Below are 27,616 nucleotides of genomic sequence, written 5' to 3'. Positions count from 1 at the left end.
GGAATCTGGGATGTGAATATACCCAACTCATTACACACACGCAGACTCCACCACAGGTCTGTTCTATAACCTGCCCCATAACCCCTAGCAACAACTATTCCTTCCTCATTGGTCAGCGCTGGGGATTTTTCTGATTAGAGGACACCCATGACGCTAGACCAATCAGCAGGAGCCACGGGACCCTCTTCACTCCTTAGCGGTGGAAGGCGGACTATACTAAGTAGACACTGGGACCGTACCGTCTGAAGAAGTGGGCGGGGGGCATCAGGGAGTTGTGAATTTGATTCAGTCCAGCTGCATCCTGAAACGGGGGAGCAGGTTGTGTTCGAATTGTACCACTCGCTGCTCTAAATAAGGGAAGGTCTGAGGCGAGACCACTGGGCGTGACTACGGGTAGTCCCCATAGAGCTGAATTGGGTGGGGTTACTAGGATGTGTGCGGATGGTACATCCCAAACGGAAGTGAGGTGTCTCCTAGCTTCAGGACTTCCGGTGGAGGGAGGGGGGGAGGCGGCGCTGGTTGTGGTGGTGGGTGCAACAGCCCGAGGGGCTCCCGGATCTTGGTGAGTCCGGGCCGGGGAGACCGGGCGATGGACCGATTGGGGGGTGCAGCAGGTACAAGGGGGCCTGGGGAGGGGCTGGGAGCTGGGGAAGGAACAGTGGGAAGTGGGGTTGCTGGGGGACATAGGGGGCTTGGGGGAGGAGCTGAACATAGGAGGAACATAGAATATCAGGGTTGAAGGGACCTCAGGAGATCATCTAGTCCAACCCCCTGCTCACAGCAGGACCAATCCCCAGACAGATTTTTGCTCCAGATCCCTAAATGGTCCCCTCAAGGATTGGACTCACAGCCCTGGGTTTGGCAGGCCAATGCTCAAACCACTGAGCTATTCCCCCCAATAAAAGGTCATCAAGTCCAGCCCCCCTGTCTTTGCTTGTAGGACCAAGTACTGATTTTGTCCTAGATCCCTACGTGGCTCCCTCAAGGATTGAACTCACAACCCTAGGCTTAGTAGGTCAATGCTCAAACCACTGAGCTATCCCAGGGAGTGAGGGGTGGGGGTGCTGGAAAGCCTGGAGAAGAGAAGATCGAATCTGGGTGGGCTGGCTAGGTGGATGTGAGAACGGAGCTTGATCCTGGGTACCTGAATAAGGTGGATTTTTGGATAGTGGTGTGTGGAGTGGGCAATTTAGAGCTTGTGTAGTAGGAGGTATCTAAGAAGCTTGGAGGGGAGTACTGGAATTTAAGTAGTTGTTGGGGACCCGAGCTGTTCTTATTGGGGAAAGGGGGGGCAAAGATGCTAGGAGGGGTAGTAGAGCTCACATGGATGGAGAGTGTCCTTTTATGGCTCCCTTGAAAGTGTTGGAGGTAGTAGGGATTCTTGTGTGTTTTGTTGTCACTCATATGGACTGGGGGAGAAGAGACCCTTAAGGAAATTGATACCCTCCCTTTCTTTCAATATTAAAAATGATGGGAGAGAACTTCTGAAGCAGTTCATGTAGAAATTAACAATTCTTCCCTTTCCAAAGTATGTAACTTCTTCACTTTCCTGTCTCTCAAACTTCAATAAAGTTTAAAACCCAACTGTGAGGAGAAAATAATTTGAAGGCGAGGCAAGTATTAAAAAAATGGATTGGGGGGGGAGAAAGGATTGGAGGTATGAGGGAAGTAATATGAATGCTGACTCTCCTATCTGCCAGCAATATTGAAGTGTGTCCCAAGCACTTTATACAATAAATATTTCTAACGTGGAGGGGAAGGCTCAGTTCTACGCTCAGGTTTGAAAGGTTGTCAAGATTCCCTGGAAGAAGCCCAGTGGGGTTAACATTGCCACACTCAAGGCTGATAAATAAGATTCATGCAGGCTACAAGCAAGCTCTTGTGTGCCCAGGATAGAAACTATAGATCCCACCTAATCGCTCCTAGTACTTTTTGCAACAAAGGGGGCTTGTTGGAGAGTCTTTAATCATGATTCACCTGTCCCACCCCTCATAACACACTGTGCCAGCTATGTTTCTACCCCTTAATCTCCGCATTGTCTGTGCTTTCAAAGATGTTCTGGTTCTGTTATATACGCTCCCTCTCGCACCCTCTTCATCTGTTCTATCTGTTTAGACTGAACTTTTTGGGGCAAGGTTTATCAACTACTCTGTACAGTGCCCTGCATAATGGAACCCCATTCTTGGTTGACCTGTAGGCACTACTGTAATAAACAGGATTAATAATGTATAGTCAGTGAAGTGCTTCCAGAGCCTTTGGTGTGAAAGGCACTAATGAAATGTACAATATATTTGTGAACTCTGTGTTATAAAAAATCCACTTATAGCACATAAGTATTTAAAGAACTAAATTGTTTTAATGCAGGGTAGACTGGCTGAAGCTGTTTAGTATGGGACATGGAAGTGACATCCCTATAAGAATCTCCCAAGTGGTACTCCCTGCCACTTGAATGGATACAGGCTGTCAGCATTTCTGTTATAAGCTACTTGAAATGAAGCGGGTGCATGTAACTCCACTGTTAAAGTAACCTAAGTAGCTAGTCATGTGCAGGCTGAGAAACTGTTGTCTAACATTTTAACCACAACTCTGCCATCTGCTTTTATATAGTTTAAATTATCTTAATCTAAACATAGAGATTATAATTCACAGGTTTAGGGGACAGACCAGTTCTAGTTGAAATCTAAGCGAAGAGAAAGATGTGGTCTCAAAAACTCATCTTATAAATAACTTCCCTAAAGGGGCAAGACATTGCTTCTTTGGCCATCTGGACGGCTAAGTAAAATTCCACCACCCTACTTGTGATTTGTGCAATGTGTGACAGCCTTAGAGCACAGAACTGCTTTATGTTCACTCTTATGTGTTAGTGTTTTGCTTTGTTATAATGTGATGCTTTAATGTTCTAGCACAGGAATGCTGCTCATTGGACTTGAGTATTTAAACATTCAGAAAGCACGGGTGTCTCTCAGTCTGGTCGCTGGAATTCTGGGTTCTGTGCCTGGCTCTGGAGAGAGAATGCTCTTTAGTTGCTAGAGCAGAGACTGCTGGGAGGCATGAGAGCTAATTCTCTTCCTTTGACTGCTACTGGCATATTTTATTATTTGTTATTGCAGTAGTGCCTCAAGGCCACATTGTGCTAGTTGCTTTTATACACAGAGTGAATACTTGCCCTGAAAAGTGTACAGTCTAACTTAAAAAAAGACAAAGGATGGGAGAGAAAAAGAAAGATTGTTATTCCGTTTTTACAACTCAGGTACAGAATGATAGTGATGTGCCTTAGGTCAGTGGTTCTCAAAGCCAGTCTTCTGCTTGTTCAGGGAAAGCCCCTGGCGGGCCTGGCCAGTTTGTTTACCTGCTGCATCCGCAGGTTCTGCAGATCATGGCTCCCATTGGCAGCGGTTCTCCGCTCCAGGCCAATGGGGGCTGCAGCAAGTGGTGTGGGCCGAGGGATGTGCTGGCCGCCCTTCCTGCAGCCCCTATTGGCCTGAAGTGGCAAACCGTGGCCCATGGATGTCGCGGCTAGTACTGAGTTGCAGAATGTAAGGCACTGGGTCACGGTGGCTCTGGTCAGCACTGCCGACCAGGTCATTAAAAATCCTATGAGCAGTGCTGCCCAGCTAAGGCAGGCTAGTCCCTACCTGTTCTGACACTGTGCTGTGCCCTGGAAGTGGCCAGCAGCAGGTCCAGCACATAGACGGTTGTGGGATCATGGGGCTTCACGTGCTGACCCCATCCTGAGCACCAGCTCCACACTCTGATTGGCTGGGAAGGTGGTGCCTGCGGGCGAGATCCGCACAGAGCCACTTGTGCATCTCCGCCTAGGAGCTGGAGTTGCTGCTGGCCACTTCCAGGGCACAGCACAGTCTCCGGTGCCAGGACAGGTGGGAAGCCTGCCTTAGCACCTCTGCTGCGCTGCTGACCGGGAGCCACCCATGTCCCAATCCTCTGCCCTGAGCCCCTCCCCCAACCCCTCATCCTTGGCCTCACCCCAGAGCCTGCACCCCCAGTCCAGAGCCCTGCCCCTCTCTTGCAACTCTGCCCCAGCCCTGAGCCCCCCAAACCCAGAGCTTCTTCCTGCACCCCAAATCCCTCATCCCTGACCCCACTCCAGAGCCCTGGCCCTCTCCCGCATCCCAGCCCAGAGCCCCCTCCCGCACTCTGAACCCCTCATTAGCACCCCAACCCTCTGCCCTAGCCCTGAGCCTCTCCCTAACCCCTCCATTGAATCAGGAGAATCAACAATTTTCTTCAACTGGGTCACCAGAAAAAAAGTTTGAAAACCGCTGATCTAGTCTGACCTTCTATATGACACAGGCCATAGAACTTCCCCAAAATAATTCCTAGAGCAGATCTTTCAGAAATATGTCCCATCTGGATTTTAAAATTGCCAGTCCACCACAACCCTTGGTAAATTATTCCATGGATTAAATGTCTTCACTGTTAAATATGTGCACCTTATTTAGTCTGAATTTGTGTAGCTTCAGCTTCCAGCCATTGGATCATGTTAAGAATATAAGAACATAAGAACGGCCATACCAGGTCAGACCAAAGGTCCATTTAGCCCAGTATCCTGTCTACCAACAGTGGCCAACACCAGGTGCCCCAGAGGAAGTGAACCTAACAGGCAATGATCAAGTGATCTCCCTTCTGCCATCCATCTCCATCCTCTGACAAACAGAGGCTAGGGACACCATTCCTTACCCATCCTGGTTAATAGCCGTTTATGGACTTCACCATGATGAATTTATCCAGTTCTCTTTTAAACGCTGTTATAGTCCTAGCCCTCACAACCTCCTCAGGCAAGGAGTTTCACAAGTTGACTGTGCGCTGCATGAAGAAGAACTTCCTTTTATTTGTTTTAAACCTGCTGCTCATTAATTTCATTTGGTGATCCCTAGTTCTTGTATTATGGGAATAAGTAAATAACTTTTTCTTATCCACTTTCTCCGCATCACTCATGATTTTATATACCTCTATCATATCCCCCCTTAGTCTCCTCTTTTCCAAGCTGAAAAGTCCTAGCCTTTTTAATCTTTCCTCATACGGGACCCTCTCCAAACCCCTAATCATTTTAGTTGCCCTTTTCTGAACCTTGTGCCAGTATATCTTTTTTGAGGTGAGGAGACTACATCTGTACACAGTATTCGAGATGTGGGCATACCATGGATTTATACAAGGGCAATAATGTATGTTCAGTCTTATTCTCTATCCCCTTTTTAATGATTCTTAACATCCTGTTTGCTTTTTTGACCGCCTCTGCACACTGTGTGGACATCTTCAAAGAACTATCCACGATGACTCCAAGATCTTTTTCCTGACGCGTTGTAGCTAAATTAGCCCTCATCATATTGTATGTATGGTTGGGGTTACTTTTTCCAATGTGCATTACTTTACATTTATCCATATTAAATTTCATTTGCCATTTTGTTGCCCAATCACTTAGTTTTGTGAGATCTTTTTGAAGTTCTTCACAATCTGCTTTAGACCAGGGGTTCTCAAACTGGGGGTCGTGACCCCTCAGGGGGTCGTGAAGTTATTACATGGGGATCGTGAACTGTTAGGCTCCACCCCAAACCCCGCTTTGCCTCCAGCATTTATAATGATATTAAATATATTTAAAAGTGTTTTTAATTTATAAGGGGAGTTGCACTCAGAGGCTTGCTATGTGAAAGGGGTCACCAGTACAAAAGGTTGAGAACCACTGTGTTAGAGCTTTGTTTGCTAATCTAGAGCCCATTCTCAAATATTTATTCCCCATCTAGGTACTTACAGACTGTGATCAACTCACTCCTTAACCTTCTCTTTGTTATGATACATAAATTGAGCTCCTTGAACTTATCCTATAAGGCATGTTTTCAAATCCTTTAACCATTCTCATGGCTCTACTCTTAACCCTCTCCAGTTTATCAACATTCTTGCTTAACTGTGGACACCAGAACTGGACACAGCATTCCAGCAGTGGTCACGCCAGTGCCAAATACAGATGTAAAATAACCTCTCTACTCTTATTGAAGAATCCACTGTTTATGCATCCAAGGATTGCACTAGCCTTGTTGGCCACAGTGTCATAGTGGGAGCTCTTGTTTAGCTGATTATCCACCATGATCCCCAAATTTTTTTTCAACCACTGCTTCCCCCATCCTGTATGTGTGGCCTACAATTTTTATTCCTGGATGTGTATATTTACTAGGGCTTGTCAGGCGATTAAAAAATTAATCACGATTAATTGCATGATTGATTGCATGGTTAAACAATAATAGAATAACATTTATTTAAATATTTTGGATGTTTTCTACATTTTCAAATATATTTACTTCAGTTACAATACAGAATACAAAGTGTACAGTGCTCACTTTATTATTACTTTTATTTCAAATATTTGCACTGTGTAAAAAACAAAAGAAATAGTATTTTTCAATTCACCTAATACAAATACTGTAGTGCACTCTCTTTATCATGAAAGTTGAGCTTACAAATGTAGAATTATGTCCAAAAATAACTGCATTCAAAAATAAAACAATGTTAAACTTTAGAGTCTACAAGTTCACTCAGTCCTACTTCAGCCAATTGCTCAGACAAAACAAGTTTGGTTACAATTTGCAGGAGATAATCCCGCCCTCCTCTTGTTTACAATGTCACCTGAAAGCGAGAACAGGCTAATTCGGGGAGGGATACCTCAGTGGTTTGCACATTGGCCTGCTAAACCCAACTGTTGTGAGTTCAGTCTTTGAGGGGGCCACTTAGGGGTCTGGGGCAAAATCAGTACTTGGTCCTGCTAGTGAAGGCAGGGGGCTGGACTCAATGACCTTTCAATGTCTCTTCCTGTTCTATGAGATAGGTATATCTCCATATATTTATAAAAATACTATTTTTTTTATCATTTTTTACAGTGCAAATATTTGTAATAAAAATAATATAAAGTGAGCACTGTACACTTTGTATCAGAGCTGGGAGCTATGCTCCGGCTCTGCTCCAGCTCCAGGCAAAAACCTGCAGCTCCACTGCTCTGGAGCTGCTCTGCGCTCCAACTCCGGGCTCCGCTCCAAAGCCCTGCTTTGTATTATGTTTTGTAATAGAAATCAATGTATTTGAAAATGTAGAAAAACATCCAAAATATTTAATAAATGTATATTGGTATTCTATTGCTTGACAGTGCGATTAATCATGATTAATTTTTTTGAGTAATTGCATGAGTTAACTGTGATTAATTGACAGCCCTAATATTTACATTTAACTGTATTAAAACATGCATCATCCAGATTGCTCTGTATCAGTGACCTCACCTATCCTCTTCATTAATTGCTGCTTCCCCAAATTTTGTCAGCTGCAAACTTTCAGTGATGATTTAATGTTTTCCTTCAAGTCATTGATAAAAATGTTTAACAGCATAGGGCTGAGAACCAATCTCTTGGTTGACTTGTTCTTTGCTTCCAGTCATAAACTACTGCTCACGTGCCGTGTGGCTGTTTAAGAGCTTCCCTGTCCCACCCTAGAGGTGCCTGCATGGAATGATTCTTTTGTTTGTAAAGTGCTTTGGTATCCTTCGATAACTATTTACATCCAGGTTAAAGGAAGTTTGCTGTGTGATCACGTAGTGTTTGGTAGGCATTTTGCAGACAAATATTGGAAGACAAAGTCCATGGCCTGGTGGGAACTTACCAGTATGGGAGGCCAAGACCAAAGCAGATGGAGAGGGGGAATGTAATAAAAATTTTAAGCCAAGAAGCAGCAAACCAAATACAGCAATGATCCACTGACCCCTTATAATGCAAATTTGGTGGTTCTTTTGTTGCCTTAAATGATGTGAAGGCAGCTATGGCTTTATTCTATATCTCTTAAACCATATGCTCATGTCTGTCTTCCCTCTCCCAGGTCGTTGGTCTGGGGCGATGTTCCGAACGGCAGTCATGATGGCTGCCAGCCTGGCTCTGACATCGGTGGTAGTGGCTCATGCTTATTACCTAAAGCATCAGTTCTACCCAACAGTGGTGTATCTGACCAAATCCAGCCCCAGCATGGCAGTAAGTACACACTCCATGAGCTGCCCAGGTTGTGGGGAGGAGAGCAGGTTGCTCTGATAATGGCTCAGCCTGTCAACTATTAGTATTTAACTTGCACTGCTACAGTGGCCATCCAAAGCCATGTGAAAGTGACCTGTCTTCGGGGGATTGGTGATGAGAGCTAGTCTTTGCACTCCCAGTTTGGTAGTGACTGAAGGTCATTTCTGTTTGGTGCTGATCAGAGGAATGAGTTTCCACTTTGAGAATCCAAGCCACAATTAACCCTGCACAGTTTGCACTAATTGTGTCTGCCTTACTGTCAATATCAGCAGAGGGAGTGTGAATTGAGTGTGACGTGGAATTGAAGCTTTCCTCTTACAGGGAGGGCTCTGGTATGTTGGTGGGATGTGGTATAAAAACAGCAGTATGCAAACTCCTGTCAACGCAGTCCTTTTAACCGGTGTTGTATTCCAATTCCTGGAAACAATTTATTATGCAGTGCCTCTACATTTACACGGGGAGCGGAGGACATAACATTTTCAAGAGAGCTGAAATCCAGGGTTATTTTGATACAGAGCAGAGCCAAATCCTGCACAGTCTTTGGCTGTCTCATTTCATCCTTGGGTTGATTAACTCTTGAGTTGGAGGTTCAGGAGTTGAGGTCCCAAATGAATCTTGCTAGTCAGTCGAAATATTGGCTTCCTTTGTGCTCTCGTTTAATTGAATAGATGCAATATCAGTGAAAGGTGCTGGATTGACTGCTCTGGAGCCTCTCTCTCTCTGTTTATCCCAAGGATAGGTACAGCATTGCAGCAGTAGGGCAAGTATTCCACACTAATCACCAATGGGCTTTAGCCCTGCCTGGAGGGAGTTCTGTCTCCATGACCTAATGTGTATTTAACCACTCCACTCAGTCTTCTAGCAAGGATGCTAATAAGTGCAACCTGTGATGGTGACTTCTGTGTGAGGTTGGCATCCATCTGCTAGGGAATGGACAGAGTCTTGTCCCTCTCCTCCCGCCCCAAATTTACTTCAGGGAGCACTGGACAGCATTCAGATGAGTCATTTCTCTTTATCAATGTAATTCAGTGGCTCTTTTTTCAGTTCACTTCTGCTTTCTATTCCCCCAGGGTATGTTGACCAAAACAAACACTTCCACGCTACAGCAGTTGCTGAGCCAGTAGCACTCGGAACAAACTACTGCTTTAGTGTGGGAAATATATATTAGTATGTGTGCATGTAACTGACTCTACAGCTGGCTTGCAAAATTCTAGCTAAATTTGGAAAGGCTCATTAATCTGTTTTCAGTTGGGCTTTTTTAACATAGATAGTAACATGCAGGTGCAAGTGGGGTAGAAATCTGCACATCTCACCAATTCCCCACAGTAACCAAAGTACCTTCAAAATACAAATTCCAGGTCCCAGGGTACACAGATCTCACACAGCCTGAAGGACATTAGGATGTTGTGAAGGGGTTAACTGAAAACTAGCTGTATGTTTCCTTGGGGATGGGAATAAGATGGGAAGGTGTTATGTGCCTTGAAAGTGGACAGAGGACAGTCATAACTGGTTAAAGTAGATCCCTTGGGTGTTGTAAATCATAGACTTTAAGGATGGGAAGGTCTGATCTAGGCCAGAAGGGGTGTTGCAGGATTGTTCTTGGCAGCCTTTTCTTTTGGTCTGGTTTGGTTCATAAGCTGTAGTGTGTGTGTTTCTTTTGGTTCAATGTCTCCCTTTCCCTTCCCTGCAGGTTCTCTACATTCAGGCTTTCGTTTTGGTTTTCCTCCTGGGCAAATTCATGGGCAAAGTGTTTTTTGGCCAGCTCCGAGCAGCAGAAATGGAGGTGAGTGAGGCCGCTGGCAGTTGTAACTGATTACTTGCAGCACAATCTTATGTTGGGTGATGAAGGTACACAGTAGCAGAGGGTTGCTCTGAGAGCTGCATTGATTGTAAGTTAAATGGGATTTTGACACAGAGCATAAAATCATATCTATCTGTGGTACTTGCATGACTCCCGTTACCAGAGTGTCTGAGCATCTGTCTTGAATGTATTTATCCTCCCAACATTCCTGTGAGGCAGGGCATTGCTGTTACCCCATTTTACAGAACTATGGTACAGAGTTTGATACCCAAGTGCTCTGAGAGCCTCAGAGGGAAGGTGGTAGAGTGCAAAAAAAAATGCTTTCCCTTAGAAATTGGGACATAAAAGGATAAGTTCCTTCTCCTCCTCCCTTCAGTACTGAGAACTAAGACGAGCGATATGTGGGGAACTGAGACAGTGCTGCTAACACTCACTCTCTCTCCCTCTCAGCACCTACTTGAGCGATCATGGTATGCGGTCACGGAAACTTGCCTGGCCTTCACCGTCTTCAGAGATGACTTCAGTCCCCGCTTTGTGGCCCTCTTCACCCTCCTCCTGTTCCTCAAGTGCTTCCACTGGCTTGCTGAGGATCGGGTGGACTTTGTAAGTGTGACATGCCACTGAGCAGGATGCCAGATTGGGGTTGGCTGCCATCTGTCTGGGGAGTCAATCAGTGATCTGGGTAACAGACAAGGATCTGTGTATCTAAGCTACTTCTGTGGCCTTCTGAGGGATGAAAACACTTGCCACTGTGCTTTGGTTGTCACAGCATAGTGTGTCCTATGTGTAGGGAGCATAGGAAGCAGATCCTTTTGTGTCCTCTGCTTGTTCTACATTCATTTTTCTCATTAGTGCTTCTGCAATTGTCCTTTGGGCCAGCTGGTCAGGATTATCTCACTGTTTTCTTGTCTTATAAGCTCCCTGAGATAGGGGCCATCTTTTTGTTCTGTGTTTATACAGTGCCTAGCACAGTGGAGGCCTGCTCCATGACTGGGGCACCTACGGTTCGAGTAGTGTTTCTCAAATGTGTCCACCAGGGGATGTTCTTGCAGTCACAGCCTCTTGGGTGGTGATGGTGGGGGCAAAGCAGCAGCCCTGCCCCGGGGTCTGCCAGCAGTGGTTGGGCCCTGACTGCCTCTGGAGGCAGAAAAGCTGGAGGAGCAGACAGACGGTGTGAGTTCCCCACCTTCCCAGGGGTGATGAAGTTGGGCTTCAGCCCTGGCATGGTGGGTGGCAGGCTCCATCCCTGGGCCTCGTCCCCTGGGTTTGGTGCTTTGGGCTTCATTCCTTGGCTGTGAGGTGACGGGCTCTGATCCCGAGCTCACCCTCCCCGAGCCCCTGCTGACTCCCCCAATGCCTCATTGCTTCTATAACTACTTCCCCAGCCAGGGTTTAATTTGTCCCTGGGCTTGCTGGGACTGAGTAAGTCTGCTGTGAAATGTGATATCTGTATGTTTGTTAATATCACTTTTCACAGCAGACTTCCTAGCTAGCAAGTCTTAAAAAAAAAAAAAAAAAAGGTAAAAGAAACAATAAGAAAAAAGACAAGAACATACAAAGCACGTTATTTGTATTTCTATTCTGTTTAGGTCCAGTAAAGAATAGAGACAGCTGTACATTGTTTTTATTACTGAGTCTGCAAAAAACCCTACATAAATAAATTACAATGATTTGGACACGTATATGTGCAGATTTATTTGTTTTTCCTAAAGTTACTTATGTATTTTAGGAAAAATTGTCAGAACAGCCATCAGCAAGAGTTAGATCACCAAAAAATTTGTTGTGAGAACCCCTGTTCTAGAGTAATACGAATAGTAAAGGCGCTGACTCCGCAGGAGCTAAAGTAGCTCAGTACCTCAAAGTGCTCAGCACTTTTGCAGGATCAGCAAGACACTGTGATGCCAGCAGACGAGGAACCAGCAAGACACAATGACGATGCTTGTGGTGTAGAAACCAAGATGGATAGAAAATGAGATTGGCCTGTTGGTCCTACATCAGTAACTCTTTACAGTTCCTGGGTATCTCATGCAGTCAGAATGCAGAGAATGGGGTTTTGGAAAATTGGGTAGAGAGTCCTAAAAGTTAGTTCATCTCTTCCCAGATGGAGAGGAGTCCAAACATCTCCTGGCTCTTTCATTTCCGCATCATCTGTAAGTGCCTTTATTTTATTCCCTTTGTCTATCCTCCCCGTTCTTGTTTCTCTCCCCTCCTCCCCCCATTACAATGTAATTGCCATACTGGGCCAGAGCCCAGCACCAGATGTTTCAGAGCAAGGTGCAAGAAACACTGCAGTGTGGCAGATATGGGATAATCTACCTGCATGGGGACTGCAGATCAGGACTGAGGAGCATCAGCCGAGCGCTGTGGGGCTCAGGCTTGGAATAGCAGAAAGCTGTGGGTTGGGATTAAGGGGCATTGACAGAGCTGAGAGTCAGGAGTCCAGAAGTGGTATAACAGGGAGTGCAGCAAGTCAGGATGTAGAGACAGAACTGTGTGTTGGGAGGGAGAAAGTCCAGGACTAGACTGGCAGGGAGTGCTGTGGATCAGAATGGAGAGGCATAGAGAATGCAGGACTGGAGTAGCAGGGGATGCAGTGGCTCAGAATTGTGGGGCAGTGGCAAGAGAGGATCCAGGATTGGAATGTGGCGGCTGCAAGCCAGGATTGAGGGGCTTTGGCAGAGTATTATGGGTGTGGGAACGGATCAGCCCTGGAACAGCAGCGAGGGTGGTGGCCTGCCATTCTGAGTGAGGCGCATTGGCAAAGCTGTGGGTAAGAAGCTTGCTAACCTTTGCCTGCACAGTTAATAATGAAAATGACTTTGTGAGTAAGTGTTACCCATGCAGAGGAAAGGCTGTGGAGAAATCATTAAAGCAACATAGTTTAATGAAGGCATGACGTGGCTTGATACCTGACACAAATCTCCTAGGGGAGAACAAGGTGTGGGGGGAAAGAGTTTCTTCACTCTGAACATTTCCTCTCCAGGACTCGATGAGCAGCAACAGCTGGCCAGGAAAGATAATTTCAGAAGATAATTTGCATGTGTCAGGCTAAATACGCTAATGTAAAATCCCTTCTCATTTGTGCAGTTGAGTGTGAGACTGTTCAGAGTTGATAACCTTGTCAAAACAGTATGTAATGTCTTCCAGAAGGCCTTTTATGGATTCGATTGCTTTGTTCAACTCTGGGTTGGAGCAGAGCAGCTGTTTAACAGCTCACAGCAACCTAGTTGAGGACAGGACATCAAGGAGAACCCTGTAGCTAGCTAAAACATCAGGAAGGAAGAATGAAACTATGCTGCATGCTGGGGTTAACACACTGACTCGTGCAAGAAAGAGCCATGGGAAACTGAAGCTGGAGTTTTCAGAGGATCCCAAGGGACCCATTGAGATGTGTTTGTGCTGTGTGATGATGTCCAGATCTTGACTGGGGCTTTGTTGTAATATAAATATCAATGTTTGACACCCTGCATGGCTTTCATCCCATGCAGTTAAGGGTTTGAAATGTTCTGTGTATGGGATGTAGCAGTTCAATTACTTCAATGTGGCACTTGCCTAGTGCTTCCCAATCCCCTGTGAGAAGAGTGTTAGTCCTATTTTACAGATGAGGAAACTGAGACATGAAGTAACTTGCCCACAGTTACACAGTGAGTCAGTGGGAAAATTAAGGTTATTATCCAGGAATCCTAGTTACTTGAGCACACTCTGTTTCCAGGGTTGGGAGTAGATTGTATGAGTCCTGGCTCCTAGTCTTATGCTTAAGTCACCCCCTACTTTAGTTCTGTCAAGCCTTCCCCATGTGTACCCCAAATCACAGCTCAGTATTGTAATTCCAGTGTCTAATCTCCCTTCTTTCTGTGTCCAGCTCTGATGCTCTTGTTGGGTGTCCTGGATTTCCTGTTTGTCAGCCATGCCTACCACAGCATCCTCACCCGGGGAGCCTCTGTCCAGCTGGTCTTTGGGTTTGAGGTATGAAATGTGTCTGCCTGTGTGGCAAGTAGAGAGGGAGGAATATTTGCCTAGCACTGCTGCTTACTGCAAATCAAAGCTCTGTGATGCATTGTAAGCCAGTGAGGCTGACTAACCAGCCAGTGCTTCAGAGTTCTCTTGGCGGCACCTGGATTTTGGTCCCTTTCCTTTGTGGTTCTGTTTATTTCTCCAAAAACAGAAGTTATGCATATCAGCCAAGTCCTTTCCCCTGCCCTGGGATTTCTGATGGAGACCATTTGCTCCATGCAGATCTGGTTCCCCAGGCCTTCTGCCTTCAAGTTAAAGCGAATCTTTACTCCCTTCTGCTTAGGCTTTCCTCCAGCCTGCTTACTGTAGGGTTGCACTCCCAGGCCATCTGCCAGGAAGCTAAGGAGAGCCTCCCTACTCCTTTCTTCGCTCCCTAAACTCAGGCTGCCTTTTGTGTCCGTGCAGGCCTGGCTCGGAGACACCAGTTTCCTACCATATGATTTGGTCCCTCACCTGGAGAGGTGGGCTGACCTTGGCACAGGGTACAGATGAGTTCCAACGCCTTTAAAAGATTAGCTCATCCTGTGACATGCCTCTTATTTCTTTCCTGCCCCCACAGTATGCCATCCTCATGACTATGGTGCTCACAATCTTCATAAAGTACATTCTGCATTCAGTTGACCTGCAGAGTGAGAATCCATGGGACAACAAGGCCGTCTACATGCTGTACACGGAGCTCTTCACAGGTACAGTCTCTCTCCCCAGGTCCGGATAACAGCCAGCTCCTTCCAGAGCCCAGTGAGGACTTGTGTGTTCTCCCATATGAACATCTAACAACCATGGGAGCCTGAATTGTGGTGCTATATGGTACCTTGTGCTAGAGCTCTTCATAAGAGCATGGTTGGGAGGGGTAGTTTGTAGATGGTCTCACCACTTCCATTGATCAGTTGAAGGGAAGAAATTGGGATTGAAATGGAGCTAAGTAGGAGCTGGGTTTGTAAGAGAAGCCTGTGGCAATCCCAAATCATTTAATGTATCATTAAAACTAAGGGCAAATCTACGCTCCAGAATTAAGTTGACCTAAGTTTTGTCGATGTACAGCCACCGCAGTAATTGAATCGGTTGTATACATTCACAATACGCTTATTGTGTTGGCGGTGCAAGTACTCACCAGGAGTGCTTGCACCAATTGAGCTGCCAGTGTGGGGCATTGTGGGAGGGTTTCTGAAAGGCAGCAACAGTTGATGTAAGCAACACAGTGTCTACATTGACACTGCATTGACTTAACTACATCAACGTAGGCATTATGCCTCTCGCAGAGGTGGAGTTATTAAGTCAGTGTAGTGGGCGAGTTACATTGGTGGGAGCTACATTTGAGAGTAGACGGAGTTAGGTTGACGTAAGCTGCCTTACGTCGATCTAACTCTGTAGTGTAGACCAGGCCTAAAATGCTGATGGCTTGGTAAGATTGGACTCAAAATATGGATTGGGTGGATTTCTGGAGACCACCGCGGGTTGGTTTGTGCAGGCATTGTGGTCTGGTGGCTAGAGCAAGGAAGATGGGGAGTCAGGATCCCTGGGCTTTATCCCCAGCTCTGGGAGAGGAGTTAGAGCAGGGAGGAGCTGGGAGCCAAAACTCCAGAGTTCTATTCCCAGCTGTGAGAGGAGTGCAACTGAGTTACTAGAGCCTCGTGGGTTCTGTTCTTAGCTTGGTCATTGAGTCACTGTGTGACATGGGAGAGCAAATTGCTTCTTTTCTGCGCCTGTTTCCCCACCTGTAAAATTGAGGCACTTCCCTGCCTCCTGGGGTTGGATGTGGGAGTTCGCTAGTGTTTATGGGCAATGAGAACCTCCGAGTAGAGGCACACGAGAGAGAGAGCACTAATATCTCTCCATCCTCCTCAGGCTTCATTAAAGTGCTGCTGTACATGGCCTTCATGACAATCATGATCAAAGTGCACACTTTCCCTCTCTTCGCCATCCGGCCTATGTACCTGGCAATGAGGTAAGATGTCGCTGGGGTATTGATTGAGCATGTGATGAGTGTCTGATACTGTTCGTGTGTGTGTGTGTAACTCCAGCAACTTGTGTGTCATTTCAGGCAGTTCAAGAGAGCTGTGACTGATGCCATCATGTCACGCCGCGCCATTCGCAACATGAACACTCTGTAAGTATCCAATTGGAGAGAAATTGCTTCTACAGAGTGAAATCTGTTACAGTAGGGCCTAAAGGCATTGGGCAGGGCACCACACAGACCCCTCACCCCCTCAACTGAGATTGGGGTGGGGAGGACCACATTGGGCCAGGTGCTGCACAGACACCTAGGGAGATGGCAGTTGTCCCAAAGAGTTTACATTCAAAACAGACAAAGGGTGGGAGCAGGAAACAGGCACAGAGAGGGGAAAGAACTTGCCCAAGGTCAGTGGCAGAGCTGGGAGTAGAATCCAGATTTCCTGACTCCCAGTCCAGTCCTCTGGCCACAAGACCACACAGCCATGCTTGCAATGAATCTCTCTGGCCCTTTAAGCTTCATTAATATAGGGGGAATCCGCATTAGAGCAGTCTGGCTTAAGACACTCAGTCCAGTGTACAGCTTGTTAGAGGCCTAGTAGGTCACAGCTAGTCTAGTGCAACCCCTCAGTCCTGTCCCATCCAGTTTGGAATGCCCTGGGCAAGATGATTTCCCTTGGGGGTGGGTGGACTGTCTCACATAGATCTCCGTGCTATCCAACCTAAATTTCCCTTTGATTAATTATCTCCTGTTATAGTCCCATATTCTTCATTGGCATCACTGCCCTTGTAGATCATCAGAGAATATATATGTTACTGCCTCTTAAAACTCTGCTGCCTCCCCAGGTACCCTGATGCCACTCCAGAAGAGCTTCAGGCCATGGATAATGTGTGCATTATCTGCCGGGAGGAGATGGTGATGGGTGCTAAACGCCTGCCATGCAACCACATATTCCACACCAGGTGAGGAAAGGCTAATACTTCTGCCCATGCAGCTGCTTGCAGATGGCTTTTTTTGTGGTGCGGAGTTAGCTGCTGAAGGCATGAAAATCCAAGCCTTGTCCTTGTATAATTGAGAAGCCAGGGCATGGCAACTTCCTCCTTGCTGTAAGGTGCATGGTGCCAGGGAAGAACCAACAACTAAAAAGGATTTGCAAAGGAATTCAGTCCCCTCAGCTGTAGATCACTGGTTCCAATCCATCTCTTCTCAACTGTGAGGCCTGGTCATTGCTGTCTGGAGGCCTGTGAGTTGGTGGCTCCAAGTTCAGTCCCTAGTGAACAGGTCCATGTAAAATACCATCCGAACTTGACTCTTTGGCTATCTCTGTCGAGAAGCCATGGATTGAATGGGTCTACACAGGCTGAAATCTCTTCTCTTCTCCACCTACCCATGGCAAGAGTGAGAAATAATAACTGGGGAGGGCGTCTCCAGCTAATTGTCTGGACTGTGTGTAAATCCTATTGCCCGGAAAAAGTAACCTGTTTAATGAGCCAATCTTAACCAGGTGGTCTCTGCTCCCTCCACAGCTGCCTGCGTTCCTGGTTCCAGCGGCAGCAGACCTGCCCCACCTGCCGCATGGATGTCCTCCGTGCCTCCCTCCCCTCTCAGTCTCAAACGCCACCCGAGCAACAGGAGCAAGCGCAGCAACAGCAGCCACCGCCGCACCATCCTCCACTGCTTCCCCAGCCGCCTAACTGTGAGTACAGCTTCTCCGGACACCAAGCCAGCAGGGCTGAGCAGTTTCTCAGTGATCCTGTGCTGATGCCATTCATCCCAGATGGGAATCACTGCAGCCACCTCCACGGTGAGGTGCAGCAGCTGTTGATACTGGGACTGCTTGCCCAGCACTGAAATCAAAATGTATTACTATGTTGTACTACCGAATGTACCTTGTTTAGGCCAAACTCTGCCTTGAGTTATACACACAACCACATTACAATGCATTGGGCCGTAAGGGAGTAACCAAAGACGTTTGGCCTTTTAGCTTCTCTGTCATTAGAAGGAAAGTAAGAGCGCTGTGTAATGGAGAGGAATTGTGTAACTCTTGGAGCACCGGACTGGGAATCGGGACTCCTGGATTATTCCCCCTCCAGAAACAGGAACAGATAGTCCTGTGGCTGGAGCCGGATGTGGGGGTGCTGAGAATCAGGACTCGGCTCTGTCACTGTGCATAAGTGTACCTCTGTAAAATGGATAGTACACTGACCTACCTCCCCTGAGGCCTTTTTAATGTCACAAGTGCCTTGAGACCCTTGGCTGGAAGGTGCTGGAGAAATGTAGTGTCTGTCTGGCTTCTCTTCTCTATGGGTCACCCATTTCTCTCCTTCACTCCACAGTCCCCCAAGGAATCCTGCCCCCGTTTCCTCCTGGGATGTTCCCTCTCTGGCCTCCCATAGGTCCATTTCCTCCAGTGCCTGGTGTCCAGCCACCCAACAATGCAGAGAATCCCTCTGCTGCTTCCAGTGCACCCTCCACTTCAGGCATTCAGACAACAGGTGAGAAGCCACAGCGTCTAACCTTCTCCTTCATCCCATCACTGGCGCAGGTTTCCCTCTCGCTGCCCCACCAACACACTTCAATTGTGACCTGCTTCTGGTTCTCTCTGGCCCATTTGGTTCTAGACCTGTAAATTGAGACTGCCAGCAAGTAGGCCAGTTATGCCAGTCATGGGTTCTGTGGTTTGAACAGAGACTCACCAACAGACCACAGAGTTGCCACAAGGTGAAAACAGCTTTGACACTATTGATCTGCAGCTGGTCCCCTAAAGGGGAAAAGACCCTATATCCCATTCCCTGACATCCTGAGCGAGCCAGTCTCCCCAGTCTGGGGCTGGATTGGAGCTGGTGTCCCTGAGTGGGGAATTCCCTGAACCTGCTGAGCTAGCCTGTCCCTCAGATGTGGGACTGGATCTGAGCTAGCGCCCCTAGAGAGAAAAAGTTCTGTATTCCCTCCCACCATCCCTGGGCCAGGTTGGAACTGGCACCCCTAGAGATGAAAGGCTTCATATCCCCTTACCTTCCTGACATTATTTTATAGTGTGGGATTAACTAACATTGACCCAAGAAAGATACCCAGGTGTTGTGTGTTGGAAGACATGCTGAAACCTCACTGGCTATGTGTAAAGTGGTGGATAGGCATAAAGGTACCATGACTGTTTAACCAGGCTGCTTTCTCTTCTTTGTCCCCTTCACCCTCTGCAGCAAGTACCTCAAGACCTGGTGGTGATTCAGCATCTGGATCTGACACAGCCCCTGTGGGAGCAGTGCCTGGCTTTCCCTTCCCTCCCCCATGGATGGGAATGGCATTGCCACCTCTGTTTGGTAAGCTAGGTGGCTTCTTCCATCCAGGGCTGGATGGGGGAAGGATGTTCCTCTATTGAGAACATGGGGAGGGAGAAGAAAATACCCAAACTTTGTCTCTAAGGGCCAAATTAGCAATTTGCCAAGAGCATGATCATATCTTCTTCAGTAAATTGATAGATTTAGCCAGTAATTAAAACCGTGTCCATTGGAGAGGGAGTCAAGAAGCTTGCCTTGAGTCCTCTCTTACAGACCACCTGTTTTCCTTCTGATCAGGCTTCCCTCCCATGCCTGTGCCACCCGCTGGGTTTGCTGGGTTGACAGACGAAGAGCTCCGTGCCATGGAAGGCCATGACCGGCAGCATCTGGAAGCCAGGCTCCAGTGTCTGCAGAACATCCACACACTCCTAGATGCAGCCATGTTACAGATAAACCAGTATCTCACCGTTCTGGCGACCATTGGGTAACTATCCCGTACTGCGGCAGGGTGTGAGACCTTATACGCTGTCAGACACATGGTGCAGCCACTGACTTGACTATAATCCATCCAGCTCTGTGCTGGATCCATCTAGCTTAGTGACAGCATATTGTAATGCCATGTGATTCCAAACTGCTGGCTCCCTGTCCTCACAATGCTAAAAATGGGTGGTCTTCGTTGGTGATAACAGATGCCCAAAGCTTGTACCACCAATGTGTGGGACCTAGGAGATAGAGTCCTGGACTGGGACTGAGGAGACCTGTATTCTACTCCCAACTCTGCCACTGGTCTTGAGTTTCCCCATCTGTAAATTGAGAATAATTATACTGACCACCTTTGTGAAATGCTTTGAGATCTGCTGATGAAAAGTGCCATGTAAGATCTAGGGATTATGTACAAACCTCAGCCCATGACGTAGGTCAGTAACCAGCTGCATGTTGCAAATGGGGGGCCTGAAGCAGAGCGGTAGAGAAGCTGTTGCCATAGATAGCCTCTCAGAGCGAGGGTGAGAACTCAGGAGTTTCGGTTCCTGGCAATACCTCCTTTTTATAGCACTGAATAGATACTTTAAGGCCTGCTTACTTGTATGGCAAATTAGCACTGAAGTGTGGAGACACCCTTATTCCTATCCTTGGGCCAGGAATAAGCCGGCACTGGAAGAGCTGAAAGATGCAGTCGCACATGCACTCAGGCCAAGATTCTGCTCACCACCCTGTGAAAGAAAACATGGGCTAGGAAAGCAGAGTTTGGAAGCCAGAAGTATGTTCTTGTGGCTAAGACACTGTACTGGGACTCTGATCAGGGTTCAAGTCCTGGCTCAGCTACAGACATCCTGTGTGAGTTGGGGCACTTCTCTCTCTTTGCCTTAGCTTTGCTATACGTAAAGAGGAGGATAGTAATCCTTTCTCTCTCTCATCCATTTAGACTGTAAGCTGTTCTGGGCAGGAGCACTTTTTTTATTACACAAGATTCAAAAAGGGCTTGGATATGGATATCAAGAATATTGAGAATTGTCATGACAGCAAACATTTTGGAAGGGACATTGGCTTAAGCAATGAAGTAGGAAGTTCAATACGGGAGAGGCAGATTATCCTGTATCTGCCTACTGTGAGGTTCTTACACCTGATTCTGAAACACTTGGTCCTGGCCATTGTTGGACACAAGATATTGGACTAGCTAGACCAAGGGTCTGATCCAGTTTGACAGTTATTTTGTAAAGTTCTTTTGTTAGGGCCCTGATCTCATCTGGGGCCTCTAGGTGATAGCATACTACAAAGAACTGATCATGGTCTGTTTATAGCTCTCCACCTTGCAACCCTCTTCTGGCTTCTCCTCTGGACAGGTCACCCCGTCCTACGCAGCTGCCAAGCTCCCTAAACACTTCGACCTCCTCTCAAGAGACACCTACCAGAGAATCCACCACTTTCAATTCACCTGACAGTACCTCTTCCCCAGGGACCTCTCCAGCAGTGGCGGCAGTGGAACCAGACTCAACAGGTCAAACAGGTAGACGAAAGTCCTCCTTGTTGTAGGACCTTGTAGTTCAAAGCTTCACAGTGTCACTGTTTAGCCACGTGGTCTAGGAACAAGACCTAACCCATTCCCTAAGGAACCTTACAGAGAGGGCCAAATGTTGTAGAAACGGGCTTTAGCAGCTGATGGCACTTGGCTGCACCATGTTCATCCTAGGTGCAACACATCTACTGACTCTGCAGGGTACAACTGCATCCAGGATAGGCAGCATCTGTCATGCGGGTGTGTGTCCCAGCTGAGGGTTTGCTGCTGAATGAGACAGGCCAGGTGGCTGTCCCTTTAAGTGCTAATGGCTACATTTGGCTGTCCTAAAGTAGTGGTTCTGAGTCCCTTAGGAGCGTGGGGAAACAAAGGAATCTGGTGGATGTCAACCTCTGATGATTTCCTCCCCCATTGCTGTCTCAGATGATCCATCTGGATTGGTGGGTGCAGAGGGATACACAGAGCCAGCTGGGCACGAGGAAGAGGAGCAGCCTTTACCGGGGGAGCCTGACACAGCTGAGCTTCGCAGGCGCCGGCTTCAGAAACTGGAATCCTCCTCTCCCCCTTCCCATTGACACCCCTCTCACCCCTCTGTCCTAAGTACCTTGTCTTGCCTGGGTTACCGTTTGACACTGACTTTTTCTTTTGAAAAGCAGCGTGTGCAGTGGTGGTTGGGAATGCGACAAGAGAAATGAGACTCTGCCATCGCTCTGTTAGGATGTTCTAACCCGGCACCAAGTGCTGACTTGACATGAGAGTGCTAGGGCCACTATGCTGGGGTTCAGAATTGACTCTTTAATCTGCCATGGTTTTTAATTTAAAAACAAACAACAACAAAAACCCACCACCCAGTCTGCAGCTGTCCTCTCTCTGATGTGCAGATTCAGTCATACCCACCTGTGCACTAACTGTTCTAATTCCAGAGCCTTCCCAGCAGCATTCCCTGAAAATCAGGGTCCTTCTACAAAACATGATGCACAGGGCTGAGGTGGTCAGACCCCAGGGACTTCCGTGGTATGCCACTTAACTGCAGTGGGCATATCTATTGTTTAGAAAGCTGCCCTTCCTCCTCCCATCCGCCTAACAGGAGCTGGGTGGCAACTTCTCAAAATAGTTCTCTCCTGCTTTAACCTGGTTCTTTCTACCTCTGTGGCATTCATGTGGTGGCTGGCCTCCATCCTCAAGCAATGCCTTCTGGGCTCATCCTAACAATGTTAATGTCTAGCTGAAGGAAGTCCATAAGAAACATGCTCCCATCATGAAAGGGGGAAAGAGGTGTGTTTCCATAACAAACTACCCATGGAAGGATACCTGTAAGTGAGCACAGTCTCGGCTTTATATGTAGGAGAAATGTATGTAGGTGACTCAGTTCAAGGTGAGAGGAGTTCATGAAACGCACTCGTTGTCCCCTGCTAACACTCAGCCAGAACTCCCAAAACAGTTAAGCCTAAGGATGGCAGGATCCAGACCCTAGGTATTGCTGGTAGACATTGCTAGTTTGGACTGGTTTGTGGTGGGGTAAGGTTATGTCGTCAGCCATCGCTTCTGCTTTATACCCTTTTCTTAAATTTATTTTTGTTGAGTGAGGAGCACTGAATGGAGCAGTGGACTCTGTGGGACGTTTGCAGCCCATGGGAGCCTGTGGGAGAGTTGTGAGATTGCTTTAAAGTCAATTTTTAACTTTATTTCCTCTCTGAGTGCTCTAGTGCAGGTGGAGATCAACATTCTGCATCATCTGAGGAAGCCCAGTGGGGGCTCTTGCAATCTAAAATTTAACTTGGTGCAAATGGCTTCAGTATTGTTCACAAACTGTGATGCTCGAAGAGTTATATCCAAATGGCATTGGGTTGATCATCTTAGAAGGAGATATTGTGCAGTTAAAACCCCTCCCCTGGGTTACACCGCTCAAATACTCATCCCAGCAAGAACATCATTCTTCTGGATGTAGAATGGAATCTGCTAGACCTTTGAAACCAGAGTATTGATTTGCCTGTGTTTAGCAATAAATCTATGCTGATGGCACAGATAGTGAAGAATTTAGAAGTTAGTCAGATGTAGTTAATATTCCCCCCTTCTCTGTGCTCCACAACCAGAGAAGCGCATGTCATGTTTCCCACGTCGAAGGATTGGAGAAGTTGCAGTAGCCATGGCTACTCAATGACACTTCTGGCCTTTGATGCTCTCTAATGTTGCAGCTTTAACATGCTTTGTTCATCATAGTGACACTTTAATTGCTAAGGAGTTGGGAGATGAAATGCCTCTCCACCTCCAGTCTTACTTGGAAGTGAATGGGCCAACCTCATCCTTTGTGATTCTACTTAAGTCCATGCTTTTATGCTTGGGATGAAGATGGTTTATTGGCCAGGTTCATGTTGTTCTGTCTGTATGCAGGCCATGACCCCGCAGCCATATTCTGTGAATTGTCCCCATGGATCTCGTACAGCTCCTGCACCACCGTCAGGTTCTCTGAGAGCTGCTTTAAGACACAAAAAAGTCACCTCTGCTCTTTTTCTTTTTTATAGCAGTGGCCTAACAATTTCAGAAGAGTTTATTAAGGGTTGAATGGACTCTTGTTGATTGACAGTATTAGTGGTGGAACTCCTATAGGAAAATACCTTTACTTTGGATAAATAAGTAGAAACTTCCATTTAGCAATGAGACTCTGCTCATCCAGTCTGTTTTACTACCAAGACTCTGTAGGTCAATTAAAGGACATTAGGCTAATTGATATAAGAACATATGACTTTATGGGTTTGTTACTTGTAGCACCTTCACGTGTTAGATTTTTAGTAACTCCTCTGCAATCTGTCCAGCCTAGTTCTTTCGCTAGATCCTTGCTTGCACGCCAATGCACCTTAAAAGACTAACACCAAATTCAAAACTTTTTGGATTAACGTAAGCAAGCAATTAAACCGTGGTCATGGTTATGGACCATGAGTTTGTTCGGTCTGCTAGTAATCAGCTGGAAAAGGTTTTTGGCTACCTTGGCCATTACAATAGGCTACTTCTGTCCCTTTTTGTGTAAGCCTATGTAATTTTAAAAACACGACCAATAGGTTAAGACAACAGGCAGGAATATTAAAGTCCTCAAACATTGTGTTTCAATAATGTAATTTGAGAGGACTAATCTGACTTGTAATTGTTACACTCGTCTCCTGAGTGTAAGTCATGACAGGGGTATCACTTAAGTGATTTAGGAGCATCAGTCCTGTTGACTTTCAGTGGGACTGGTGGTCCTAAAGGTCCCTGACTGATTTGAAAATCCCATCCAATAGAGTTTTATGTGAACTCATGTACCTAATGCAAACATAATACAGCACACACACCCCTGTATCTAAAAGGATATCAACTTAATGGGGAAGTAAGCCATGGGCTGGATTTAGATAGGTGAGGTAATGAAGGATTAAGTAAGCATTTTTAGTATAAGGAAGATGCTCTGCAGCAGGCAATAGATTACATTATAAAACCAGCACGGAATGAGTCCTAAAATTCCTCCCCTCCCCACCCAAAAAAACAAAAATTGTGTGTGTGGTAACCCTAAACCGTTGTTTGCTGTTCAGTTTACTTTAATTCAGCAGTTGGTATAACCCTTCAGTGCTTCTCTTTAAGTGGCTTCTAATCATACACCTATCTCAGGGAAACAATTCAAAGACAGCACTTAGGGATTGTAAATTCATTTAACAGTTGAGTTCCTTCTGAAAAAGAACAAAAGTAGTTGATTTATATTTTTTAAACACAGATCTGTGTTTTTGTTGGAGGCACATCAGGATTACAATACTGGCTTGGATGGGAGTCCCAGCCACCGAGAACTAGAACTGAGCATCGAGGATGGGAGTGGATGACTGTGACAAGGGATGGTGATATCTGGCAGACAGCTAGGGTTCTGGTGGGGAGAGGGTATCAAAAGGCAACCAGGCTGCATATCACTTTGTAGCAAGACAGTGGGCTAAACTTGCATTTGGTGTAATAACTATGCATTCCCTCCCTTCTTTATATCCAAACCTTAAGAAAGAAAACCTTGGTTTTAAGCAAGAACAACAACAAAAAGCATGAGTAAAATCCATACAAAAATGCAGACTCATCTGTGAGTATGGATCGAGAACCTCCTGTTCTCTGGCCATGGAACATGAAGTAGTGAGAGACTGCATTTTTTTTTCTTTTTTAACGGGGGCTGCATGCTTGGAACATGTGCCTTTCCTTCAGTAAGCAGAAAGGCCTTTTCTTCATTCTGTAATGGGACAATAAGATCAGTCAACTCAGAATTTGACATGTGTTCCTCATATATCCTCTTTGATTTCAAAATCCATGTAATGCTGAGGGTCCCCTCCCCTCCTCTACGCCTCCAAAATAACTTGTTTGGCTCCTTACCAGAAATAACTATGGTAATATGAGGAACTCTGCAATAACAAGCCAGTCTGCATAAACATCTTTAATTCAGTGCTGGGTGTGTGGAAGAGGAGAAAACTTGGTCTCATACTTCCAGCAATTGGTTAATTTTTTTTTTAAAATTAAATATGCCATATGTCCTGTTTAAAATTGAATTGTTTGAATGTAAAGGTGGGAATAGTTTAGGGAAGCGTCCATATTTTGTTCTCAATTTCAATAAAATGACTATTTAGCAGAGGATGTGCTAAACTGTGCCACACATTCCATGATATTTGCATCCTTTAGGAGTTTATTTACCTACATAAATGAAGAGGAAAATACATAAATGGAAAGACTATTGGGAAATGTTCATGGCCTATATTCATCCCAGTGGCTTCCTTTAACTTCTCTTTCATTGTTTTTTGTGTTGCGGAGTTATGTATTGGAGGTGAAGAGGGTTTGGATAATTATTTAATTTGTAAATATTGTGTAAATTTTTAATAGCTTAAATTGTATATACAGCAAAATAAAACTTGCTTTAAAGATGGTGTTGTAGTGCTTTGATAGTTTTGGAGGGGAAGTGTTAGGCAGGCTTGCCTACAAGTGGTGCTACCAGCTGTCCCTCTAGTAAGTACACAACCCTACTAATCCATTGCCTCCCTTAGGTGACTGAAGATGATTTAATACTGATAGCAGGCACAAAAGTGAGAGAATGCCTGATTTTCCTACATGGTTCTGTGCTTACTGCAGGGGAAATGAGGGAGGAGGCCAGCATCAACTTTTCTAACTTCCTTGTTCTTCAGTTTACATTTATGTAAAATGAGGATAATAGTTACCACCTGGCCAGTGCCCTAGAGCAGGGGTAGTCTATTTTTTGTCAAGGCCCAAATTTCATGATCAAAGGTATAGTCAAGGCCTCCAGAGAAAATAATAATATAAACCCAATAATAATAAGTAAATAAGATTTCAGGGTCTATTCAAAAATGTTTGGTAGTCCCCAGTCCACCTATTGCCTACCCCTGCCCATGAGTAACATAAGGCTTAATGTTGCAGATGCAAAGTGTAACGCTGGTAGACTTAAAAAGAACAAGAGTACTTGTGGCACCTTAGAGACTAACAGACTTATTTCAGCATGAGCTTTTGTGAGCTACAGTTCACTTCTTCAGATGCTGCATCTGAAGAAGTGAGCGGTAGCTCACGAAAGCTCATGCTGAAATAAATCTGTTAGTCTCTAAGGTGCCACAAGTACTCTTGTTCTTTTTGCGGATACAGACTAACAGGGCTGCTACTCTGAAAACTGGTAGACTTAAGTGCCTCCCTTCATCTCCAGCTCACAAACATCTCCAGTAGTGGCAGTGGGAGATTCATAGGCTATGTCTACACCACCATGGTAAGTCAACCTACGCTACACAGCTCCAGCTACGTGAATAACTTGACATACCTTAGGTCCAGTTACTACAGGGTTGTTGGGGGTAGAGTACAGGGGTTGACTACAGAGCGATTTGTCAATCTAGCAGGTCTTCACTAGACCTGCTAAATTGACTCCTGGTAGATTGATCTCTTAGCCTTGATCCCGATTGTAGGGTAGATATAGCCTTAGACACTTGGTGAAAGACAGGATGGAGTTCATCTTCTTTACTTCTGCAGACTTACATGTGGAGACTTCATGCAGTGGCAAAGGAGTCCATCGGCCACCTGATTGTCCCCTCTAGCCCTTCTTAAGCCAGACCTCTATGGTTCTCCTTTGTCTTAAAACTTGAGCGGGTGCCATGGGACTCTGGTTGGCACTTTACCCTTTTTTCCTCCCCCTCCATGGCACAGAAATGCCAGCTGAGCGGAATCCCTCTGGCCCCTCCTTCTCAAAGCCTCTGCTCAGCTGAAAAGCCTCTTTGCCGTTCTAGCTCCTCTTCCACCAGCTCTCTATGGTTCTGCCATATAGCGCAGAACCCAGAAGGGGTTAGGGAGTCGCTCAGCTCCTCGTCCGCCAGCTCTCTGTGTTGTCAGGGGGAGTCCAGAACCGGGGATGGGGCCGCTCTAGTCTGTTCCCGCTACTCTCGCTGGTTTCCTGTGCTACGCCTGCGGCCTACCCATCCCCATCCGGGTCCTTGTGACGGGCGCATGCGCACTGCTGGCTCA

The 27,616-nt window shown here is 46.3% G+C and overlaps 1 protein-coding gene and 1 long non-coding RNA gene across 4 annotated transcripts; one reads left to right on the top strand and one right to left on the bottom strand.

The window, feature by feature from the left end:
- The first annotated feature begins 469 nt into the window (after positions 1 to 469).
- On the top strand, positions 470 to 26,028 carry SYVN1 (synoviolin 1). Of its 3 annotated transcripts, none has more exons than XM_030569393.1 (16): positions 470 to 562; positions 7,870 to 8,018; positions 9,748 to 9,840; positions 10,309 to 10,461; positions 11,960 to 12,008; positions 13,721 to 13,824; positions 14,432 to 14,558; positions 15,718 to 15,817; positions 15,914 to 15,979; positions 16,669 to 16,785; positions 17,350 to 17,519; positions 18,160 to 18,318; positions 19,024 to 19,143; positions 19,399 to 19,585; positions 20,901 to 21,106; positions 21,539 to 26,028. In XM_030569393.1, exons 2-16 carry the CDS (start codon positions 7,887 to 7,889, stop codon positions 21,688 to 21,690), a joined length of 1,935 nt encoding a protein of 644 aa, XP_030425253.1. In that variant the 5' UTR covers positions 470 to 562; positions 7,870 to 7,886; the 3' UTR covers positions 21,691 to 26,028. The 3 variants fall into 3 exon arrangements, with proteins under 3 accessions (XP_030425253.1, XP_030425250.1, XP_030425252.1); XM_030569390.1 differs by having other exon boundaries at positions 485 to 614; XM_030569392.1 differs by having other exon boundaries at positions 486 to 614; positions 20,943 to 21,106.
- On the bottom strand, positions 24,776 to 27,616 carry LOC115654723. Its single transcript, XR_004001247.1, has 2 exons — positions 26,922 to 27,616; positions 24,776 to 25,343 (listed from the first exon to the last, which is right to left on the bottom strand). It is a non-coding gene; the product is annotated as an uncharacterized LOC115654723 (long non-coding RNA).

This window comes from Gopherus evgoodei, chromosome 7 (assembly GCF_007399415.2).
Source record: "Gopherus evgoodei ecotype Sinaloan lineage chromosome 7, rGopEvg1_v1.p, whole genome shotgun sequence".
Taxonomy (NCBI): Eukaryota; Metazoa; Chordata; order Testudines; family Testudinidae; genus Gopherus; species Gopherus evgoodei.
Note: the sequence above shows the minus strand (reverse complement) of the source record. Positions and strands in the feature narration are given on the sequence as shown.

Coding starts and splice junctions, on each gene's coding strand:
- SYVN1 (XM_030569390.1), top strand. CDS start 590: ATGGACCGATTGGGGGGTGCAGCAG. Junction 16,786..17,349: donor AACCACATATTCCACACCAG/GTGAGGAAAGGC, acceptor CTCCCTCCACAG/CTGCCTGCGTTCCTGGTTCC. Junction 17,520..18,159: donor GCTTCCCCAGCCGCCTAACT/GTGAGTACAGCT, acceptor TTCACTCCACAG/TCCCCCAAGGAATCCTGCCC.